This window comes from Schistocerca americana, chromosome 10, assembly GCF_021461395.2.
Source record: "Schistocerca americana isolate TAMUIC-IGC-003095 chromosome 10, iqSchAmer2.1, whole genome shotgun sequence".
NCBI lineage: Eukaryota > Metazoa > Arthropoda > Insecta > Orthoptera > Acrididae > Schistocerca > Schistocerca americana.
This window is the reverse complement of record NC_060128.1, coordinates 168,336,187-168,359,873: the sequence shown is the minus strand read 5'-3', so window position 1 is coordinate 168,359,873 and position 23,687 is coordinate 168,336,187. Positions and strand designations below refer to the sequence as shown.

Here is a 23,687-nt window from a genome sequence, read left to right as displayed (position 1 = left end):
TTTGTATCATAAATAATGTCAAAGATCATAATTGTTAAAAGATGTATAAATACACCTTTCCCAAAGCCTTGGAGTGAGTGCAGTTGAAGTACTATCTGGTGTGTTCCAGTTCCTGGGAAGTTGTGACACTTAGCTGTTGTATATATGTGTGTAATAAAGAACGCTACGGTCGCAGGTTCGAATCCTGCCTCGGGCATGGATGTGTGTGATGTCTTTAGGTTAGTTAGGTTTAAGTAGTTCTAAATTCTAGGGGACTGATGACCTTAGAAGTTAAGTCCCATAGTGCTCAGAGCCATTTTTTTGTAATAAAGAAGTGTTGTCAACAGATTAATTGGTGTACGTCTGGCAGTGACCCTCAACTTTCTGCAGTGACGTTATCACCTCCAAAAATGTAAAACATGGTACGATCAACTATACTATGTTAAACCTGAATTGATGGGATTGCTACATTAGATTAGGTGGATGGAGCTGCTATGAGAAGTTACGTTAGTTTTTGGTTCTGGTTATGTTTTAACGTGCATCTGCTACAGCACGAGATCGTCTGTTAGGGCAGACATGTGGCAGACACAAACATGTAGTAGTGCCTCACCACAATTTATAACATATGTTTACTTTATTTATGTGTGTCATAATCTATGTGCTATTATGTATTATCATGTATTGTTTGTACTATAGCATGTTAATGTAACAACTGTGTGCTTTGGCATTCACATATTTCATAGCCACTGTCAATTTTTGCCACAATATGTGTGCAGAATTTTGATGTTTATTTTCATTTATCAGAAATTTAAGATAAAAGAAACTATGTGTTGCAAATAGAAAACATTTTCTGTTGCTGCAAGTGCTCTATCTTTATGTAAAAAAAATTACTGTTTTAACTAATCATTTTGTGTCATCAGACTTTTATCTTTGTGGAATGGAAACACAGTTTAACATTTATGGGGTTCAATAAATATCCTGCCAGACAAAAACAATGAAGCACCAAGAAAGGAAGCAGGAAATGGAACAAAACATTTTTGGTGAAGAAACTATGTCATGTTATTCCAATGATCACAAAATCCGAGTCAAATTTACAAACAACTTGGGAGTACAAGTCAACTTAACGTATGACATTGCACCCACCTGGGTTGGAAGCATGCACCGATTTGGTCGGGAAGAGCGAGCAAGGTGGCAAAGTTGTTAGCGCACTGGACACACATCCAGGAGGATGATGGTTCAAACCCACGTCTAGCCATTCTTACTTAGGTTTTCTGTGATTTCCCTAAATTGCTTCATGCAAATACTGAGATGGTTCCTTTGAGTGGGCACAGCCAATTCCTTTCCCTATCCTTCCCTAATACGATCAGACCGATGACCTCGCTGTTTGGTTCCCTCCCCCAAATCAACCAAACACCCACTCGGTTGGGAAGGATGTCATAAAACTGTTGTGGCCTCCTCTGAGGCAAAATGGCCCACAACTGTTCTAAATGGTCATTGATATCTTGGATGGAGTTGATATCCCACACACATTGTTTGCCTTTAATCAGAGCAAGTAGCAATCCCAAACACTTGAGCAGCACCCAGGAATGGATTGCATAAGTTCATATGTGTTGCCTCCTTTATAGATGAGCTACACTTTCCTAAAATCTCCTAACAAACCAAAATTGACCATTTGTCTTCCTTACAACCAAACTTATGCACATTCCTTTCATATTGCTACGCAATGTTAAGCCTAGATATTTAATTGATGCTGCAGTTATTATAACACAGAAAATGTTTTTGACATCAGCGTATGAGTTTCAGATGGTGATGAGTTTTCATCGGTTCTTACAGTGCAATTCCTTGCCAACACTCACAAGCACGTGTGAAAGTAGTGGAAACATTACATTACCTCAAGTACCTTGAGTAATGCAAAAGATAGTTACCAATAAGTGTAAATATCTGCTGTTGTGTTTTAGGAAAAATTATTTACATTTCTGTAATTGGTGCAAAATGAACAGACAGCAGTCATTCTTTGCATTTCTGTGAGCAGAGAGGCCATCAGGATATGAAGTACAACAATAACTGTTATGACTGTATTAATATTGAGAGACTAAAGATGAATTCACTGAATTATTTACGTCTCAGTGCATGGAAATATCATCAGAGATATTCACAGCACAATGAGTGTGTTCCAAGTGGTGTTGCTCTTGCCATCCAGGTATGAGGACTCACTGAGAATGACTTGAGGTCACTCCTGATAGTGATTGAGAGACCTCTGGTATCCTGTGTTCCTACGTGTTACCTCTCAAGTTACAATATTGTGGTGCCATTTTTCAACAGGACAATGATTGTTCACGCATGACATGAGTCTCTATGAATTGTCTACATGATGTTGAGGTACTTCCATTGTTGTATTGTACTTTTGATACAACAACAGCAAAAGATTTTCCTTATCGCCACCCTCAGCTATTTATAGTGCTCCAAAGGAAACACTATGAGAGGAGAACAAGGAGAATACTGAAACACTGATAATGATTAGTAACAAGGCACACACATTTGTTTATGAATACTCAACTTTGTACAAATTGGCTTAGGCAGCGGATCCTGAAGTGCAGCTACTATTCCAGAAGGCAGGATATAAGATGAACATCAACAAAAGCAAAACGAGGACAATGGAATGTAGTCGAATTAAGTCGGGTGATGCTGAGGGAATTAGATTGGGAAATAAGACACTTAAAGTAGTAAATGAGTATTGCTATTTGGGGAGCAAAATAACTGATGACGGTCGAAGTAGAGAGGATATAAAATGTATACAGGCAATGGCAAGGAAAGCGTTTCTGAAGAAGAGAAATTTGTTAACATCGAGTATAGATTTAAGTGTCGGGAAGTCGTTTCTGAAAGTATTTGTGTGGAGTGTAGCCATGTATGGAAGTGAAACATGGACGATAAATAGTTTGGAGAAGAAGAGAATATAAGCTTTCGAAATGTGGTGCTACAGAAGAATGCTGAAGATTAGATGGGTAGATCACATAACTAATGAGGAGGTATTGAATAGAATTGGGGAGAAGAGGAGTTTGTGGCACAACTTGACATGAAGAAGGGACCGGCTGGTAGGGCATGTTCTGAGGCATCAGGGGATCACAAATTTAGCATTGGAGGGCAGCGTGGAGGGTAAAAGTCGTAGAGGGAGACCAATCAGATTCAGAAGGATGTAGGTTGCAGTAGGCACTGGGAGATGAAGAACCTTGCGCAGGATAGAGTAACATGGAGAGCTGCATCAAACCAGTCTCAGGACTGAAGACCAGAACAACAGATGTACAAACAGCCAATGGATATAACACGGAATCGGTATCGTAGTGGGGTGTTAATCTGGTGAAGTTTATGTATCGCTGGCTCAAATCTCGTTTTTCGTTCAATTTGAAATACCAAAATCTCGTAATTGTAAATTTCATCATCATGTTTTTATAAATAATGTACTCTTCTTGTTTCTAATTACATACTGCACGCGAAAGTCCTGTTTTCATTTCAAATATATATTCTTAACTGTCGATATTTTATGAATGTTTGTTAATAAAGGCCTGCTTAAATTAAGAAAACGTACCAATTTTATTTTTAGGGCAAAAGTAAAAACCGAATATTCTTTATTTGGACTATGACCATTTTATACCGCAGATTTAGTCTCACACAATCCAGAGAGGTAAGTGTCGTAAAAACGTGAAAAACGATCATTTTCACAGTATCGAGATCACCATACAAATGCTGCATTTTTACTTTTGCTGCTATACCATTACAATATGATCCCAACAGAACTGATCTGGAACGAAGTTAAAGGATTTGTCGTGAGAAATAACAGACCGTTAAGCTACCAGACGTACTGGTACTAACGCAAGCAGGTTTTTAACATGTCACTGTCGAACGCTGGCGGCATATAGAACGTCTCGACATAAAAGAAGAAGGGAAAATGCGGCGCCGTTGTGGCTTCGTAGATTCTGTTGTTGATGGACTCGTTATCAACGTAGCAGGTGACCGTTCCAGAAATGAAATGTATTCTTCCGATTTGGATAAGGAAGAAGCTAATGGATCACCAGACGACTGATGTAATTAATACCTTCAGTGGCGTCGGTATTCAAAAGTACGGTGAAATCGTTGCAGTATGCTATTGCGTCACACAGCGCGCTCAGAAAAATTACCCTGTGTTTAAGTTAGCAATTTTCATCACCCTTGTTTGTTATTAAAATACTATGTTACGTGGTCACCCAAGAAGCATGCTGTAATGCTGGAATTTTGTCGAATGTCATTTCATTCTCTTTAAAAGTTAAATGACGATCGAAGCTATATCGTTTCTCTGCTCGTCTCTTTTTACATATGAACTGCAACAGCTCACATAATTACAAGTTAGTAGGACCATCTGGCTGCCAGTGCTGTTCAAATTAAATTCGCCGGTAAAGCTGTTGTCCCGCATTATCGCGCAGTCTATGCGCGTGTAACACAGCATAAAACGTGTGCTTATGGTCGTACGTGAATGTACTAGACACAGATCGGCTTCCCTTCCACGTGAAGAGAAACCAGATGAGATTCAAGCTACATGCGGAGGGACACATGATGTAATGGTTACATAAGGTTGATTGTTATGATGAACACAGTGTATAATAGAACAGGCGTGTGTACATATGCGCACGGGACGAAACAAATCCAAGAGGCATCATGCTGAATACCGTTTAGCGCCACCAATAACATGTATAACGGCCTTAATATGGCGAGTAAGAGCGTCCACGAGTTTCTAGAGGTGCAGCATATCTAGCTGAAGGTAATCATCCACTGCTGGATCCTGTAGGGCTACCAAATGCGAGAAAGTTGTTTGCCGGTTTCACTTTCTGTTCCAAATAATCTGGCACATTTTCTATGATATTAATAGAGGAAAGTGCCCCCTCTCACTTTTGGTTTTAAGAAAATTGAAAATAATAAAAAATTTAAAAGCATTCAATATTTGCATGCCCAGGTAACTGTGTGCATTTAACCGCCACTTACTGCGCTGGCCTTGGATCGAATCTGCCCAGTCCATTACTGTCCAGGATCGCTGTGCCAGCCTGTCTGTAAGTGATTTTTAGGCAGAGTCCCACATACTACTACGTGAATACCTGCTGGTACCCAAGCCCCAGCGCGACTGCTACGGTCGCAGGTTCGAATCCTGCCTCGGGCATGGATGTGTGTGATGTCCTTAGGTTAGTTAGGTTTAAGTAGTTCTAAGTTCTAGGGGACTGATGACCACAGCAGTTAAGTCCCATAGTGCTCAGAGCCATTTGAACCCAAGCCCCATCCCAGTTACATGATTTGCAGACCCTTAGAAAACCTTCAAATCAAATGGCTCCAAGCACTACGGGACAGAACATCTGAGGTCATCAGTCCCCTAGACTTAGAACTACCTAAACCTAACTAGCCTAAGGACATCACACACATCCATGCCCGAGGCAGGATTCGAACCTGCGACCGTAGCAGCAGCACGGTTCCGGACTGAAGCGTCTAGTACCGCTCGGCCACGGCGGCTGGCAGAAACCTTCGCTCAGTTCCAAATACACTGACGGAAAAAGCGCAACACTAGGAAAGAGTTGTTCGACATAAACAACAATTGATAGGTGTGTTTCTACATGTAACAGATTATATCTGTTCAAAGTTCGATCCAATTGCGCCACTAATAGGATGCGTATGTAACGGTCGTAAACGCAACATACCTTAGAGATTGCACTTGGCGAGCTGTTAGACAAAGATACCTTTAAGGCGACAAGTACTCCATTATCAGCACATCAGTGGCTTTGAACGACGTCATGTACTAGGGCTATGAGAGCTGGATGTTCCTTCTGCGATGTTGCACAGAGACTAGGCAGGAAGGTAGCATTGTACGTGATTGCTGGCTGCAGTGGGCACGAAAAAGTACGGTTGCAAGAATACCAGCTTCCGAGAGGGGAGAAAGTCGTGCTCGGCGTATGGCGGAGGCACATCGTACTGCATCTGCAGCAGCAGTTGGCACCGCAGTGACAGAGCGAACTGTTACAAATTGGTTACTTCGAGGACAGCTCCGACACAGACGCCATGTAGCGTGCGTTCCACTGACACCAAAACACCGCCATTTGCGACTTCAGTAGTGTCAAACGAGAGCTCATTGGAGAGCTTGGTGGAGGTCTGTTGTGTTTTGTGATGGAAGCTGGTACTGCCTCGGTGCCAGTGATGGCCGTGTGTTGGTTAAAAGGAGGTCAGTTGAGGGCCTGCAACCAACCAACCTGCCTGCATGCATGCATGCTACAGACACAGGACATACACCTACTTCGTATGACAGCAGCAGCTTTCTAGTGGTTACCCCACGCTCCCAGACTGCAAATCTGTACGTCGTTCTCCTGATTCTTGATATTGTGCTGCCATTTATGAACAGTATTCCAGAGGGTGTTTTCCAAGGGGATGACGCTCTCCCACATACCGATGTTGTAGCCCAACATGCTCTACCGAGCGCCGACATGTTGCCTTGGCCTGCTCAATCACCAGATCTGTCTCCAATAAAGCACATGTGTGACGTCATCGGACAACAACACCAGCGTTAACTGTCCCTGTACTGACCGATCAAGTCCGATAGGCATGGAACTCCATCCCACAAACTGACATCCAGCACAGTGCGTGCAGGTTTGCATGCTTGCATTCAACATTCTAGCGGTTACGCCGACTATTAATGTACCAGCATTTCACATTTGGAATAGTTTATCTCGCACTTACATTAACCTGCATACATGTCCAAAGGAGCAGGCACTGCAGTAACTACACCCGTTAAGAAGCACGTTAACAGACAACCATCAGCTGTAGAATGTAACGATGACAATGAAAATTTGTGCAGGACCGGGGCTCGAAACCGGATTTCCCGCTTATCGCGAGCGGTCGCCTCACCATTTGGCTATCCGTGCACGATTCATGGCCAGACCCAATCTTCCATACGTCGTCAGTCACGTGCCCTTTGGGCGTGCATGCATGTCCGAAGGAACATTGCTTCATAATTCGTAATAACATAGGCACTGTAATATCGTATTTACCTGCCGATATCGGGCAACCAATTTTCAGGTAAAATATCTCGCCTGTACGGGAATATCCATGATAGATGTACGAGTACCGGTCGTAGACGCATAGTCGACGGCAAAGGTAACTTTGGGTCTGGCCGTGAATCGTGCACGGATAGCCAAATGGTACCGGCAACGTAGTTCAGCGTGTTCGGTCTGAGGTTAGCTGCCCTCTGTAATAAAAAAACTGAATCAGTGGAACGACTATGAACTGGAACAAGCGTCAGGGGACATCCGCCATGAACAAATGCAACGAACTATAACGAAGAAAATATACTACTGGTCATTAAAATTGCTACACCAAGAAGAAATCCAGATTATACACTATTCATTGGACAAATATATCATACTACAACTGACATGTGAGTACATTTTCACGCAATCTGGGTGCATAGATCCTCAGAAATCAGGAAACAGAACAACCACCTCTGGCCGTAATAACGGCCTTGATACGCCTGGCCATTGAGTCAAACAGAGCTTGGATGGCGTGCAAAGGGACAGCTGCCCATGCAGCTTTAACATGATACCACAGTTCATCAAGAGTAGTTACTGGCGTATTGTGACGAGCCAGTTGCTCGGCCACCATTGACCAGACGTTTCCAATTGGTGAAAGATATGGAGAATGTGCTGGCCAGAAAGGCCTGTACAGGACCTGCAACATGTGGTCGTGCATTATCCTGCTGAAATGTAGGGTTTCGCAGGGATCGAATGAAGGGTAGATCCACGGGTCGTAACCCATCTGAAATGTAGCGTCCACTGTTCAAAGTGGCGTCTATGTGAACAAGAGGTGACCGAGACGTGTAAACAATGGCACCCCATACCATCACGCTGGGTAATACGCTAGTATGGCGATGACGAATACACGCTTCCAATGTGCGTTCATCGCGATGTCGCCAAACACGGATGCGACCATCATTATTCTGTAAACAGAACCTGGATTCATCCGAAGAAATGACGTTTTGCCATTCGTGCACCCAGGTTCGTCGTTGAGTACACCATCGCAGGCGCTCCTGTCTGTGATTCAGCGTCAAGGGTAACCGCAGCCATGGTCTTCGAGCTGATAGTCCATGCTGGTACAAACGTCGTCGAACTGTTCGTGCAGATGGTTGTTGTCTTGCAAACGTCCCCTTGTGTTGACTCACGGATCGAGACGTAGCTGCACGATCCGTTACAGCCACGCGGATAAGATGCCCGTCATCTCGACTGCTAGTGATACGAGGCCGCTGGGATCCAGCACGGCGTTCCGTATTACCTTCCTGAACCCACCGATTCCATATTCTGCTAATAGTGATTGGATCTCGACCAACGCGAGCAGCAATGTCGCTATACGATAAACCGCAATCGCGATAGGCTAGAATCCGACCTTTATCAAAGTCGGAAACGTGACGGTAGGCGTTTCTCCTCCTTACACGAGGCATCACAACAACATTTCACCAGGCAACGCCGGTCAAGTGCTGTTTGTGTATGAGAAATCGGTTCGAAACTTTCTTCATGTCAGCACGTTGTAGGTGTCGCCACCGGCGCCAACCTTGTGTGAATGCTCTGAAAGGCTAATAATTTGCATATCACAGCATCTGTTTCCTGTCGGTTAAATTTCGCGTCTGTAGCACGTAATCTTGGTGGTGTAGCAGTTTTAATGGCCAGTAGTCTAAGATAACAAAAAAAAGAAGGTAAGGTCACCGCTCGCGATTAGCGGGAAATCCGGGTTCAAGACCCGTCCTGCACAAATTTTCACTGTTGTTTTTCCATTCTACGCCTAATGGTTGTCGATATTCGCAATTGCAAATATATTTAATGTATTTCGTGAAAACTGTAGTTGCCGCAGTGGCTGTTCCTTTGTAGATCAAGCATGTCTAAATGAACTTTGCATCGTTATTCAGAATAACACAGGCACTGCAATATATTATGAAAGAGGTTGAAATCATAAATTTCATTGAACAACCTATTTTTGTTATAATTGAATGCGACAGGCTAGATCACAGCCCTACGGCAACAAGGAGCAGTTATCAAACACGATTTAATTTTTCAAAAGGATCCAAGGTGGAAGCCGTTCGCAAGCCCTTCGTCTAATTCCAACTGATAAGCAGCTTAGCTGATGCTCTTTCGGGAAATGTTGGTCCAAGGCAAATTGTAGTTAGTCCTGACAACGTCGGCATGCTTTCTGGAATTATTGTGCAACACTCAGGAAAGTCGTGCGAAGATTTCTAGCAGACACTGATTTGAAACGTTTCAGCACGCAGAAAATACTGACACAGAGCCTACGCACGTATCCATTCAAAATCCAAAGCCGCCAGCCAATTTCAGGCTATGCGAAAGAGGACTGTCTTCGCAAACCATATTCTCTCAGCGACTGATAACGAAGGATTTGATGTTGACTGCATCAGGTTTACAGAGGAAGCACATTTCCATATAAATGAAGTCGTGAATAAACAAAACTAGCGATTGTGTGGTTCCGAAAATCCCCATTTGTTTGGAGTGATACAACTGTGATCAACAGTGAACGTTATGTTACAATTTTGGAACAGTTTGCCGCCATACAGCTAGTGTTGGAGGATCAACCTCATCGCACCGAAGAGGTGTCTCGCTTTCTTCATGAATACCTAGGAAACAGAGTCACTGCGTTGAATTATTGCTAATTTATTGCCGCAGGGAGACATTGGCCTCCATATTCGCCCGATGTAACCGCTTGCGACTACTTTTTGTGGGGCACGTGAAAAGACACTGTCTACCGGAACCATCCCACAATTTGTATGGCATCTGAATCCATGCGAGGAGAAACCTGTGAAAACTCTTCCTCACCGAACTGCGACCGTTATGGAGACTACAGATATTGTTACACGGTATTTGTGTGTAGTCGCGTGGTGGTGACTTTTTTTATGTTGTTCCTGGCTGGATGAGGAGACGGTGGTTTCCTCTCACTGCAACACGAAATGTACACGTGGTTAAAATACACTTTATTACAGGAACCAACTGAGTACTTAACTTCAATGAAGTCCAGTCTGTACTTCTTCTTGAATCTTGTCCGTGTCCACGTCACAACCGTATACAATGACTGACGATCCCTCACAGCTAGCTAAGCTGCGAGGCGACGACTGTCACTGTGGAAGAGCACAGAGCGACGTGCTGGTCTGCAATGCGAACTGAGTACCGATGTGACGTACTGAGGTACTCCGGTTGGGATATTGCGACAGCTCGGTCGGTGGGGGCCTGTATGCATTTGGGAAGCTCACTATGTTTCCAAAACAGAGCGATTTTTTCGCTAAAACATCATCACGCAAATGACTAAGAATCCAATTAATAAGTTCAATACGGAGGTAGACTTAGAGAAAACTTTTGACAATGTTGACTGGATTACTCTCTTTCAAATTCTAAAGGTGGCAGGGGTAAAATACAGGAAGCGAAAGGCTATTTACAATTTGTACAGAAACCAGATGGCAGTTATAAGAGTCGAGGGGCATGAAAGGGATGCAGCGTTTGGGAAGGGTTTTAGCTCTCCCCGATGTTATTCAATCTGTATATTGAGCAAGCAGTAAAGGAAACAAAAGAAAAATTCGGAGTAGAAAGAAAGAATGTGTGTGAAATCTTATGGGACTTAACTGCTAAGGTCATCAGTCCCTAAGCTTACACACTACTTAACCTAAATTATCCGAAGGACAAACACACACACCCATGCCCGAGGGAGGACTCGAACCTCCGCAGGGATCAGCCGCACAGCCTATGACTGCAGCGCCTAAGACTGCTCGGCTAATCCCGCGCGGCAATTCGGAGTAGGTAATAAAATCCATGGAGAAGAAATAAAAACTTTGAGGTTAGACGATGACATTGTAATTCTGTCAGAGACAGCAAAGGACTTGGAAGAGTAGTTGAACGGAATGGATAGTGTCTTGAAAGGAGGATATAAGATGAACATCAACAAAAGCAAAACGAGGATAATGGAATGGAATTAAGTCGGGTGATGCTGAGGGATTTAGATTAGGAAATGAGACACTTAAAGTAGTAAAGGAGGTTTGCTATTTGGGGAGGAAAATAACTGATGATGGTCGGAGTAGAGAGGATATAAAATGTAGACTGGCAATGGCAAGGAAAGCGTTTCTGAAGAAGAGAAATTTGTTAACATCGAGTATAGATTTAAGTGTGAGGAAGTCGTTTCTGAAAGTATTTGTATGGAGTGTAGCCATGTATGGAAGTGAAACGTGGACGATAAATAGTTTGGACAGAAAGATAATAGAAGTTTTGGAAATGTGGTGCTACAGAAGAATGCTGAAGATTAGATGGGTAGATCACATAACTAATGAGGAGATATTGAATAGAATTGGGGATAAGAGCAGTTTGTGGCACAACTTGACCAAAAGAAGGGACCGGTTGGTAGGACATGTTCTGAGGCATCAAGGGATCATCAATTTAGTATTGGAGGGCAGCGTGGAGGGTAAAAATCGTAGAGGGAGACAAAGAAATGAATACACTAAACAGATTCAGAAGGATGTAGGTTGCAGTTGGTACTGGGGGATGAAGAATCTTGCACAGGAGATAGTAGCATGGAGAGCTGCATCAAACCAGTCTCAGGACTGAAGACCACAACAACAACAACAACAATACGAAAGTTAGGAAAGCAATAGATCGGTTGCATTTTTTGCTGGATGATAAACTAGGTGTGATTTAAAAATGATGGCGGTCAAATTACCTAAGATTAAGGCACAGGTAGGCAAAGTAGAAAAAAGCATTAGGCTGATTGTGGATAGAAGGAAAGCGCCTAATGCCAAGTCGAACAAATATCTTAATAGTAAGTTGAAAGAACTATATGTGTTTGAAACCTCTTACAGTTTAAAGAATACTTATGAGTTAGCAAATTTCTTGAAGGATGTAGCAGTAGCAGAGGGCGCATGTCTGATATCTTTTGATATAAAAAATTTGTATACTAATATTCCAATTAAAGAGTGTCTTGAAGCCGTCAAGAATAATTTGATAAAGCATTGTAGGCTGAGCCACGCCGAACTTGTGGAATTTGTCGATCTACTAGAAACGTCACTATCGTTTAACTGCTTTCAGTTTAATAACAAGTATTACAGTCAGCGTGACGGCTTAGCAATGGGCAGTTGCCTAGCTAGTACGCTAAACAGCCTGGAAAGTAAGTTATTCAGGGACAACATAGCGCTAAGAGAGAAAACGGTTTATTATAAGAGATATGTAGATGACATTATAGCCATCATCATAGGTGATAGAATAGATATCAATGATTATTTAAATGCGCTGAATGCTGTGCATAAGCAGATCATATTTACAGTAGAAGTTGAAAGTAATAATAATATTAGCTACTTAGACCTCACTATTACTAAAGCAGCCGGCCGTCATACGTTTAGCATTTACAGCAAACCAGTAGCTACAGGTGTTGTTATTCATGCGCAATCCAACCATCCATCTAAGTATAAAAAGTCCAATTTTTGCTCAATGATATATGGGCTGTCAAAGCTGCCGTTGCAACGGAGCAGCGTTAGACAAGAGATAGATGACACTTCCTGACAGATTAAAACTGTGTGCCGGACCGAGACTCGAACTCGGGACCTTTGCCTTTCGCGGGAAAGTGCTCTATCATCTGAGCTATCCAAGCACGACTCACGTCCCGTCCTGACAGCTTTACTTCTGCCAGAAACTCGTCTCCTACTTTCCAGACTTTACAGAAGCTCTCCTGCGAACCTTGCAGAACTAGCACTCCTGAAACAAAGGATATTGCGGAGACATGGCTTAGCCACAGCCTGGGGGATGTTTCCAGAATGAGATTTTCACTCTCCAGCGGAGTGTGCGCTGATATGAAATTTCCTGGCAGACAGTCGTGCTTGGGTAGCTCAGAAGGTAGAGCACTTGCCTGCGAAAGGCAAAGGTCCCGAGTTCGAGTCTCGGTTCGGTACACAGTTTTAATCTGCCAGGAAGTTTCATAACAAAGTACACTCCGCTGCAGAGTGAAAATCTCATTCAAGAGATAGATGTTCTCAAGCATAGAGCCTGTAGCAATGGTTATGATGCGACCATGGTGGACAGGTTGTATACAAAAATTTAAAAAAAAGCAGGGGCAGGAAGGGAAGGCCGTCTAAGAATAGTAGGGGTAAAAAGTATGTTCCAATGACATATCAAGGCCCGTCTTCTGACAGAATACACGGACAGTTTCGTAAGTCCGGCATGGTCCTGGCATTTAGCACGAAAAAACGTTTGCGCTCGAAACTTAGCCATACGATTGAAGACAGCACCGATAAATTTAGGAACACAGGGGTATACAGATTAAAATGTGGCGGGTGTGATGGCTTTTATGTGGGGTAAACGGGGAGATAATTTTTTCCCCGCGCACTCAAGAGCACACGGGTGCCCACAATAAATCCGCTTTGGGTGACCATCTGCGGGACTCGAACCATAAACTTACTGATGTGCAACAAGGTATGAAAATCTTGCGTAAAGGACCTAAAGGAAGCAAACTCAACGTTTTGGAAAACATAGAAATTTACATCTATCTATCTAGAAATTTGCAAAAACAGAAAGAGGTTTCCAAGCAAATTGTTGAACGACCAATTAGAATCGGTGGACCATAATTTCTTTGAAATATTTGATGCGGTACTCAAGAGATCCTGTGCGGCGTGTTCAGAAACTATGATTGGTGTTGTGTATCTGTTATGCTCGGAAAAACCACCTATAGACTTTTCTGACCTGGCCTTTCTTAATTTCGTGTGCCTATGCAGGTTTTCATAGTCCGTCCGTACTACGTTCATAATGAGTGTATAGATGATGACAGCCTTTTATAGCACGTTAGTACTTTTTTTAGCGTTTCAACCGTAGTGCCCAGACACGTAAAGCCCAGCATATAGGTTTTGATCACTCGTCACATTGTAGCAAGTCGTGTTATGAACAGCTTACTATGTGTAAATTCCTGACTTCCATATATCAATAAGGGTAAATTATGTAGTTTTTATGGCGCTAATATGGATAATGCCTTTGCTTCAGATGTTTTTACTCTGTAATTGACGTACTTTATAGTATGTATAGTATGCATAGCATGTATAGTATGTACAGTGAGTGTATGCGAAAGTGTTCTTTGAATAGTATTTGATTATCAGTAATAGTAAAGTTGTATCGTAGTAGTAATGAGTGGTTATACCGCGGGACTGTGTGTGCACTGCTGGGCCAGCGCTATCTGGTGGCCGGTCGTGAACCACTAGAGCCGCAGCAGGTGAAACCAGCGCGGAATAGGGCAATGTGATGCCGACCGTTGTTAGTCGCGCAGCGGTCATGTACCAAGTAGTTTTATATTGTGATTTCGGTTTTACACACCTGATGGAAAATAATGACTATGAGAGCAGTTGTTTTTTATTTTTGTGACAATGATTTTATATCAGCTGGCCTACCTCATGTGTCGTTATATCCAAATGGTTCATAAACGTTAACCTACATTCAGGTATGTGGTACTGTACTAATAGTGATGTGTATAGTGTAACTCATGTAAGGCCTCCGTCAAACCTGTCACGTTATATCTTCACAGATCCGATGATGGCACCTTTGGTGAGTTGAAACCGGTTATCCAGTAAACAGTATTTAAGCAATCTTGGCTTTTCAATTATTTCTACAACAGAGTGATCGCCCCACCACACACTGTGAGTTCACTGCATTATGGATTTTGTCAAAGGCTTCCATTCTGGTGACCTCAATCGGATTGATGGAGCATGCTTCATCTTCGGTGCTTGACCGACCACGTTTAAATTCATGAATCGAAAAGTAAATTGTCTTTAATGGTGGTGCAGAGCCCGCGTGAACTTCATCCAGTTCTGTTCTGTACAGTAATCCAACCCATCAAATGAAAATGTTTAATAACAGCATGGCTCTCGATTTTCTTCTAATGATATTTTACTATAAAAATACAGCGACCAGCCACTTTTTTTAATGCGTTTTATTTATGCCAATATGCATTTCGGGTTTGCACCCATCTTCAGCTGGCAAATTACATGTATCTTCAGTTTCTACAGTGGTACAATATCGACAGCAGTTTGGATGCTGCAGCTGGTCTGTGCAAAAGCAACGATTCCAATCATTTACTTCAATTTCGCGAGTTTAAAGTTACGCCCTATCAGTTGATAATTTTACTTACGTTCTCCTCTCCTTGTTTTTTTCTTGGCTTTTCTTCTTTTTTGTAACAGCACAAACATGTTTTTCTCACGTATTTTACACAGGCGCACTGCGTTATCCGCCATGTTGTCGACAGACAGTTTTTGTTCTCATACAAGCAGTATGAATTACTGCTTTGTATAAGTGTGTTATATTAATTATCTTCAATACTGCCTAAGTAACCAAAATAAATAAATAAATAAATTTGTATACATCGTACTCAGAATACTTCTATCACCCAAGGCAATGTTTAGTAAACAGTAGCTTAGCTAGAACCTCAAAACTTTCGTAAAATATCACTCGGTCCATAGACAATCAGGCTTACAAAATATGAAGGCAGTACAAAAATGTTCCCTTCTTTCATGGAAATTTACCAGACTTATCAAATCACCCTCATAAAGCACTCCGGACTATTCTAGACCATTCTGGAATCTTCTAGAAAAAAACGTATGTTGATATTCGACAATACTTGTAAAAGCTCGAGATCATTATAGAACCTAATCTAATTTTTCTCTCGAAAAGTATATTGACTGGAAAGAGACAGAAGGTGTTCTAGTGACCAACACAGTGTGATGGCAACGACTGCAGACACTCGTAGCTCTACAACCACAACGACTGCTACTGAAAATCTCTATACTGCACTACAAGAAAACCATCAGTACCACCAGAAACAAAAGTGCTCTATAATATTTCAGAATGTTCTAGCGTTTTCAGGAAAAATCGTAGAGTTTTCTGGAATGTTCCAGAATGTTTTAGGATTTTCCAGAATATTGTAGAATTTTCCAGAATATCCCAAGATGTTCCAGGATATTTAAGAATGTTCTCAAATCTTCCATTATACTTTTCTGGTGGGGATATAGTCCAGATCAGAAAGTCCTATACAGGCGATGACTAGATCCATGCTTCAACATACTCTTGGGAATCGTTTAAAGCAGATTAGGGAAAATGAAAGTGATGGGATGCGAAATAAATTCTAGTACATTCTGGATCATTTTAGAGATTTCTAGAACCTTCTGGAAAATTCTTTATCACTCTGAAACATTTTACAAAATTCTCCAATATACATCTTCGTCCAAACACCGCAGTTCCAAACCAAAACCTTCTCCATGGATGGGGCATGGAGGACTGCCACACCGTACAATCCCCATAGGACTGGGAGAGGGTATCGTAGTGCCATGCTTGGATAAGCCACATTTACATTCATTCCATGTATTAACTATGGGCTGTTCATGTACCATATGCAGTGCAGTCTTAACTTCCTGAGTATGTCTGGTTTGTGGGCCAGAAGGCCGTAATGTTACCAGACGAAATGCGTACCTAAGTAAATATTGCTGGTACGCGAGGAACTGCACTGTGAAGTCCTAATTGTCCTCCACCGGACACATCTTCAGGAAGCCCGCAAGATCAATCACAGCTGGTAGGGACGCGTGTGTTCCAGGGGTGGGCCGCTTCCATTACGTGCTGGTGACTGTCTGCGGCTTCTGCCTCATCTCCATGATTTTCGAGTCTCTGGCGGCGGCCTACGTCACGCCGGCGGCCCAGTGCGACTTCGACATGACGTCATTCGAAAAGGGCTTCCTCAGCGGAACCATCTACGTGGGTGAGTACACACGTCACTAACACTGTGTCTCGCTGGTCGTGCCTTCTCCTTCTTCTCTTGTACACATCTGTCTTACGAGGTGAGCCGACTAGACATTTTTCATGTGGCTCTGTCCTCACGGAGAGAACCGTATCCGTTGCCGAGAGAGAAAGATAAAGAGAGAGACATAGACACAGAGAGAGAGAGAGAGAGAGAGAGAGAGAGAGAGAGAGAGAGACAGAGAGAGAGAGAGGGGGGGGGGAGGGGCACAGCGGCAGGATCATGGCTCCCCCTTCCACACCCTCCCCAAAAGATTTTAGTAGAAGGGTTCGTAACACATATAAATAAAAATGTAAATGTTCTTTTTTTTCAAATTTATGTATGTTTGAAAGTTCTTGACCAAGTGTTTTGAAATTTTGACAAAACACTGAATTTTAATACGACTGTGTTTTTAGTTACCTAGCTCTTTAACATATCTATATTTTTATACGAGTGTACTACCTCATGGCGCAACATGCAAGCAACCGGCAGCTCAGTCGTAAACAGTTCGTCCAAGGAGACACACGTTTCTCAAATTAGTGATTACGATTTATTGTCATAGTTACTGCTGGAAGAAAATCATGAAGAACACGTTCCGCACTAACAGTTGCATAATGGAAACGCTCAAACACATCTCATATTTAGAACAAAGCTTGGCAGAAGTTTCTTTGCAACACATGAATCGTCTTTTATTTAAAGAATATGATTCATATTAGATAATACGCCAGAGTGAATTTTTGGATCTTGGACTAACTTAAAACTTTTACATAAATTAAGTATCAATGCAGTCTACTGTCTTCATTCAGAATAATATCTATTTTAATTCGAAATAAATACGCTGACTGCGAATATCTTGGCATCAACTGTGTTAGATATAGATATTGTATCTATTAGTGACATATGAAAATATGTGTCCGACCAGGACACGAACCCGTATATCCCACTTACGACGACCAATTTCTTTAAGCTGTTTAGCTATCCGTGCACGCTAGTTTATTTCTAATTAATTTCGGACGACTGTCAATCGTCATTATTGACTGTTCATCCAGACGTGGAAGTAAATAATACCTATATGCTACTTTCAGGTTGAAAACATGAATGAAAATTCCAGCACTGACACACACTGAAAATCCTGCAAAGTGTCCTACAACCTTCAGCTGTTTCTGTTGGAAGTGAAGTTGATTTATATGCTCAAAGTCCCAGGGAAAAAAATTAAGAAAATAAAGAAATTGCTACAGGGAAAAAGAACGATATTTAAATAACAAAGTAGCTTGAGTGTTACCTGAAGCTAAAAGTAGTGGCAGTCGACAGGTTACACATGCGAACAGAATGAATTTAAAAGCTTATGTGACATGTTTTTGGCTAAAGATTTATCACAATTTATTCCACTGGCGTTCCCTTTCGTAAACGTTTTCATTTCGTCGGTTACATTACTTCCGTTTCGTAAGAATGTCCATTTAGACCGGTAGTAGTAAGCAGCTATATAGTTTCGCTTATGCGATGTTTCAGTATTGCGCCGAATGCAGCGCCGTCTGCTTTCTTATCTGTATACTCCAAACCCCATGTAAGGGGATCTCGTCCCACAAATACATCTATCACACTCTTCTTGAACTGCTTTTTGATTTGTGACGTAATAGGTGGAGGTGACAAAAGTCATAAAATATCGATCTCCACATATACGGATGGCGGTAGTATCGCGTACAAAGGTATTTTTACTCCAGCGATACGTGATTCCTGATTATGGGCGCACGACGGTAGATAGTAAACTTTGAACGCGGAATGGTAGTTGGAGCTAGACGGACGTGACATTCCATTTCCTAAGTCTTTAGGAAATACAGTATTACCCGATCCACAGCGTTAAGAGGGCACCGAGAGTACCAAACTGTAGGCTTTACATAATTATAACCACGAGTGGCCGACGGCATTCACTTAACGACCGAGAGCAGCGGCGTTAGCGTAGAGTTGTCAGTGCTAACAGACAAACAACACTGCATGAATAGCAGCAGAAATAAATGTGGTACGTACGAGGAACGTATGCGTTATGGCAGTGTGGCGAAAGTTGGCAGTAATGGGCTGTGGCAGCAGACGACCGACGTGAGTGCCTTTGCTAACAGCTCGACGACATCACCTACTGCGACTCTCCTGGCCTCGTGACCATATCGGTTGGACCCTAGACGGCTGTAAAACCGTACCTGGTCAAATGAATCCCGATTTCAGTTGGTAAGAGGTGATTGTAGGGACCGAGTGTGGCGCAACCCCACGAAGCCATGGACCCAAGTTGTCAACAAGGCACTGGACAAGGTGGTGGTTTTGGAAAAACTGGAAATTTTTGGTAAGGACTGTGGGACCAACTGCTGAGGTCATCAGTCCCTAGGCTTACGCACTACTTAGTCGAACTTAAACCAACTTACACTAAGGACAACACACACACATACACACAAACACACACACACACACACACACACACACACACACACACACACACACACGCCCGAGGGAGGATTCGAACCTCTGACGGGGGCAGCCGCGAAGGTGGCGGTTTCTCTATAATGATTTCTTTACGTGGAATGGACTAGACCCTCTGGTTGTATTCGACAACTTTCAGCTATTCATGGATTAAATGTTGCCGAATAACGCTGGAATTTTTATGGATGACTATAATTGTTCGCCGTTGGTTTGAAAATAACTGGATAATCCGAGCGAATGACTTGGCAATCCAGATCTCCCTATGTGAATCCCATCGAACATTTATGGCATAAAATCGAAAGCTCAGTTCGTGCATTCAATTCTACACCGGCAACACTTCCGCAGTTATGTAGTCTGCAGAAGCAGTATAGCTCAGTATTTGTGCGGGGGACTGTTGAGTCCATCCCATGCCGAGTTGCTGCACTACACCAGAAAAAGGAGATCCGACACGATATTAGGAGGTATCCGACGACTTCTGTGCGCCACAGTGTATAGTTGTTCTGCTGCTATCTGATATGACATGACAGTGTCAAGGTCTCTGAATTGAACGGCTAGTACGAGTTTCGTCATTAACGTGATGTTCCATCCTCAGGCATGATCGTGAGCTCGCACCTGTGGGGCTTCGTGGCGGACACGCGCGGCCGGCGGCAGGTGCTGCTGGTGACGCTCGCCCTCAACTTCGTGTGCTCTGTGGCGGCCGCCCTCATGCCCACGCTGCCTCTCCTCATATTCTTCAGGTTCCTCAACGGCGTCTGGTGAGTTCATCGCAGCCAACGGCGTCGCATGATGAAGTATTCGGTACTAATATCGACGGATACATTAATTTATTCAACACAGTCACGGTCCATCGCAGCAGCAAAAAATAATTAATGTAGAGTGATGACGTTTTGGGAATATTTTTCTCTATGTAACATAGTGAAGTGATTAATATTGCTAGATCACAGGTCAATGTAAGCGCGAGATAAGCCATTGCAAATGTGAAATGCTGGTACATTAACAACCGGTATTCAAGTGGTTCAAACGGCTGTGAGCACGATTGGACTTAATATCTGAGGTCATCAGCCCCCTAGACTTAGAACTACTTAAACCTAACTAACCTAAGGACATCATGCACATCCACGCCCGAGACACGATTCGAACTTGCGATTGTAGCAGCAGCGCGGTTCCAGACTGAAGCTCCTAGAACGGCTCGGACATTGTGTCGAAAAGATGCAGAAAGTCACTTTGTGGGATGGAGTTCCATGCCTGTTGCATTTGGTCCGTCAGTATAGGGACAGCTAACGCTGGTTGGGGATGACTTTGGAGTTTACGTTCAAAAATGGTTCAAATGGCTCTGAGCACTATGCGACTTAACTTCTGAGGTCATCAGTCGCCTAGAACTTAGAACTAATTAAACCTAACTAACTTAAGGACATCACACACATCCATACCCGAGGCAGGATTTGAACCTGCGACCGTAGCGGTCGCTCGGCTCCAGACTGTAGCGTCTAGAACCGCACGGCCACTCCGGCCGGCGTTTACGTCCAGTGATGTCCCATACATGCTCGGTTGTAGACAGATCTGGTGATCGAGCAAGCCACGACAATATGCCGACGCTCTGTAGAGCATGTTGGGTTACAACAGCGGTAATTGGACGAGTGTTATCCTGTTGGAAAACATCCCCTAGAACCTTGCTCATGACTGGCAGTTTAACAAGTCGAATCACCAGAATGGCGTACAAATTTCAAGTCAGCGTGCGTGAGATAACCGCGAGAGTGCTCCTGCTGCCTTACAAAATCGCACCCCAGACCATCACTCCAGGTGTAGGTCCAGTGTGTTAAGCACGCAGGCAGGTGGGTTGCAGGCCCTCAACTACTCTGTCTGATAAACACACGCTCACGACTGGCATCGAGGCAGAACCAGTTTTCATTAGAAAAACACCACCCCTCCACTCTGCCTCGCTTGACACCACTGAAATAGCAAACGGCGGAGGCTTGGGACCAGTGGAAATCACGCGACAGGCCGTCTGGCTCAGACCTGTCCCTGAAGTAACCGATTTGTGACAGTGTTACTGACGTACCAACTGCTGCTCAAATTGCTGCTGCAGATGCAGCACGATGCGCCAGAGCGATATGCTGAACACGATTTTCTTTCCTCTAGGAAGCTGGTCTTCTTGCAACCGTGACGACTCTCAGCAATCATGTACAGTAGCCACATTTCTGCAGAGACTCTCTGCAGTGTCGTAGAAGGTACGTCAACTTTCCGTAGCCCCATTACACGACCTTGTCCAAACTCAGTGACGTCTTGATGATGGAGTCTTTGCTACCTTAAAGGCATGTTTTGTTAATAACTCACCGAGTCGAATTCAAAGGTAACTAACGCTAACGACCGGTGCAACGTGTGTTTAAGGCGAACCTGATTTGCACCCTCGTGGTGGGGCTGCTGGGGCACTCTTACGCGACTGGCGCGATATCTTATAACATTAACTGCTTACGTAGCTTGTGCTATCTATTACTAAATTTGGTTTACTACGCGCAATGTTACAACAGAACAAATAGTCCTGTCACGGGAAAAGCCACGTGTAACACTCATACTGCTCGTTATTTAAGTTCTGAAACTATTTTGTTAACCAATTATGGTACATAGAAGCAGTGCAATGTTACCCTCTGAAAGAAATTTTGTTGCTTTGACCTTGATGTGCCTAAAGGAGGTTGCCTATCGGACGTGAAAACCAGAATTATTAATAATATACAACATGTAACAGATAATATTTTACCTATTTAAACTGTTCAAATGATAAAGGAAAACGGTCGCCAGCCTAATTAGGCATAAGAATGTGTAACATTCCTGTTCAAAAAAGAGATTTAAGTACCTTAAATGGATAGACACAGTCTATACTTTCCCACACGAGAGTGCAAAGAACCCAGTCACAAGCATATGTTAACGTTAAAGAGAGTGCTGACAGTTATAGCAGAAAAAACCTGTTTGCATGAGCACAACATATAATGACACACCCTTCTCCCAAACAGTTTCAATAACATTATCATTAAAGTTTACCTTAGAATTATAAAATTGGGCATAAATTTAGTCTCTCTTTACCAATTACTTTTCTAGCTGACTTGAAAATTAAATAGAGTTTACTAGGAAATAATTTCTCACAGTTCCCTGGAGAAAAGAAGTTACTATCTTTATAGGTAAAGCTCTTTCTGTTAATAACTTTCTATCAGTGAGCACAAAAGGCAGAATGTGGATCCTGTTAAACTGCCAATATATTCTTTAACACACATAGGGACCAATAATTTAGCAAATGTGAATATATAACTTTCAACAGTGATAGTTTTTAACTTTTACTGCACTGCGACACAAACTGACTTAATTACAAGACAATGACTCACCTTTTTGAATTTTTCAACAGGCTGCACTACGATCTTTACTACGTAAAACACTATGAGCCACAGTTATGAAAACACTTACTTTTGAAACTAACAGCAAATTGTTTTAATATCTCTTTTTACTATTTCATTACTTTAAAATGAATTATTCACTTTATGCTTTTTGAAAGCTTACAAACATTGAAATAAGCAGTTTCAATTGCAAAAATATCTTCAGCAGACATCATTTACTATCTCACACACTTTTGCAACATTAACTTTAAATTTAATTACTTTGTTCTTACTATATTAAGGGGGCATTATTTAGTTAACAACTGAGCTTTAAGATTTTCGCAACATGGACACTAGGTAAACAAATTTACCATGGAAACGATCCTAAGTGGTTATGTGACTGGGGATAACTCAAGGTAAGATTTCAAAGTACAGTTTTTGGTTTTCCTTATTATTTGTAACAAATAAAACATCCACATAAACTGATCCTTCACGTTACATTTCTACAACCCCTTATTTCCGTTGCAGTGATTGCGCAATGTGGTGGCCAGTACGACCTGGCAGTTGATAATGATAAAGTTCTGTCACTTCCTGGTGGCGATGACAGATACCAGCTCCAAAACAGAGCTAGCTATTAATCCATCCATCCGAGGCGATGGCACATTGGGAAACGGCACACAAAGCCTCTCCGGCACCAGTACAATCCACTGTTGTTACATGTGCTATTGGCGGTTCAGTAGCTCGTGTCCGACTTACTCCTTGTCCCACCTCTTCCTCCATGCCAACCACATTTTGCGCGCGTTGCAAGATTCCGTTCCGAGGGGAACCACAACACCTTTTATACATATAAAGACCTAAGAACCCCAAGTGAAGATCAGCAATTACAAATGCTTCAAATGGCTCTGAGCACTATGGGACTTAACATCTGATGTCATCAGTCCCCTAGAACTTAGAACTACTTAAACCTAAGTACCTTAAAGATATCACACACATCCATGCCCGAGGCAGGATTCGAACCTGCGACAGTAGCGGTCGCGCGGTTCCAGA

The 23,687-nt window shown here is 42.7% G+C and overlaps 1 protein-coding gene across 1 annotated transcript in view; it reads left to right on the top strand.

The window, feature by feature from the left end:
• LOC124552345 (synaptic vesicle 2-related protein-like) overlaps nucleotides 1-23,687 on the top strand; it is a 137,425-nt gene that overhangs the window by 1,366 nt on the left and 112,372 nt on the right. Inside the window, exons 2-3 of the mRNA XM_047126614.1 lie at nucleotides 16,633-16,794; nucleotides 19,871-20,033. Of these exons, the coding sequence (XP_046982570.1) occupies nucleotides 16,633-16,794; nucleotides 19,871-20,033 (325 nt within the window). The remainder of the gene's footprint in view (nucleotides 1-16,632; nucleotides 16,795-19,870; nucleotides 20,034-23,687) is intronic.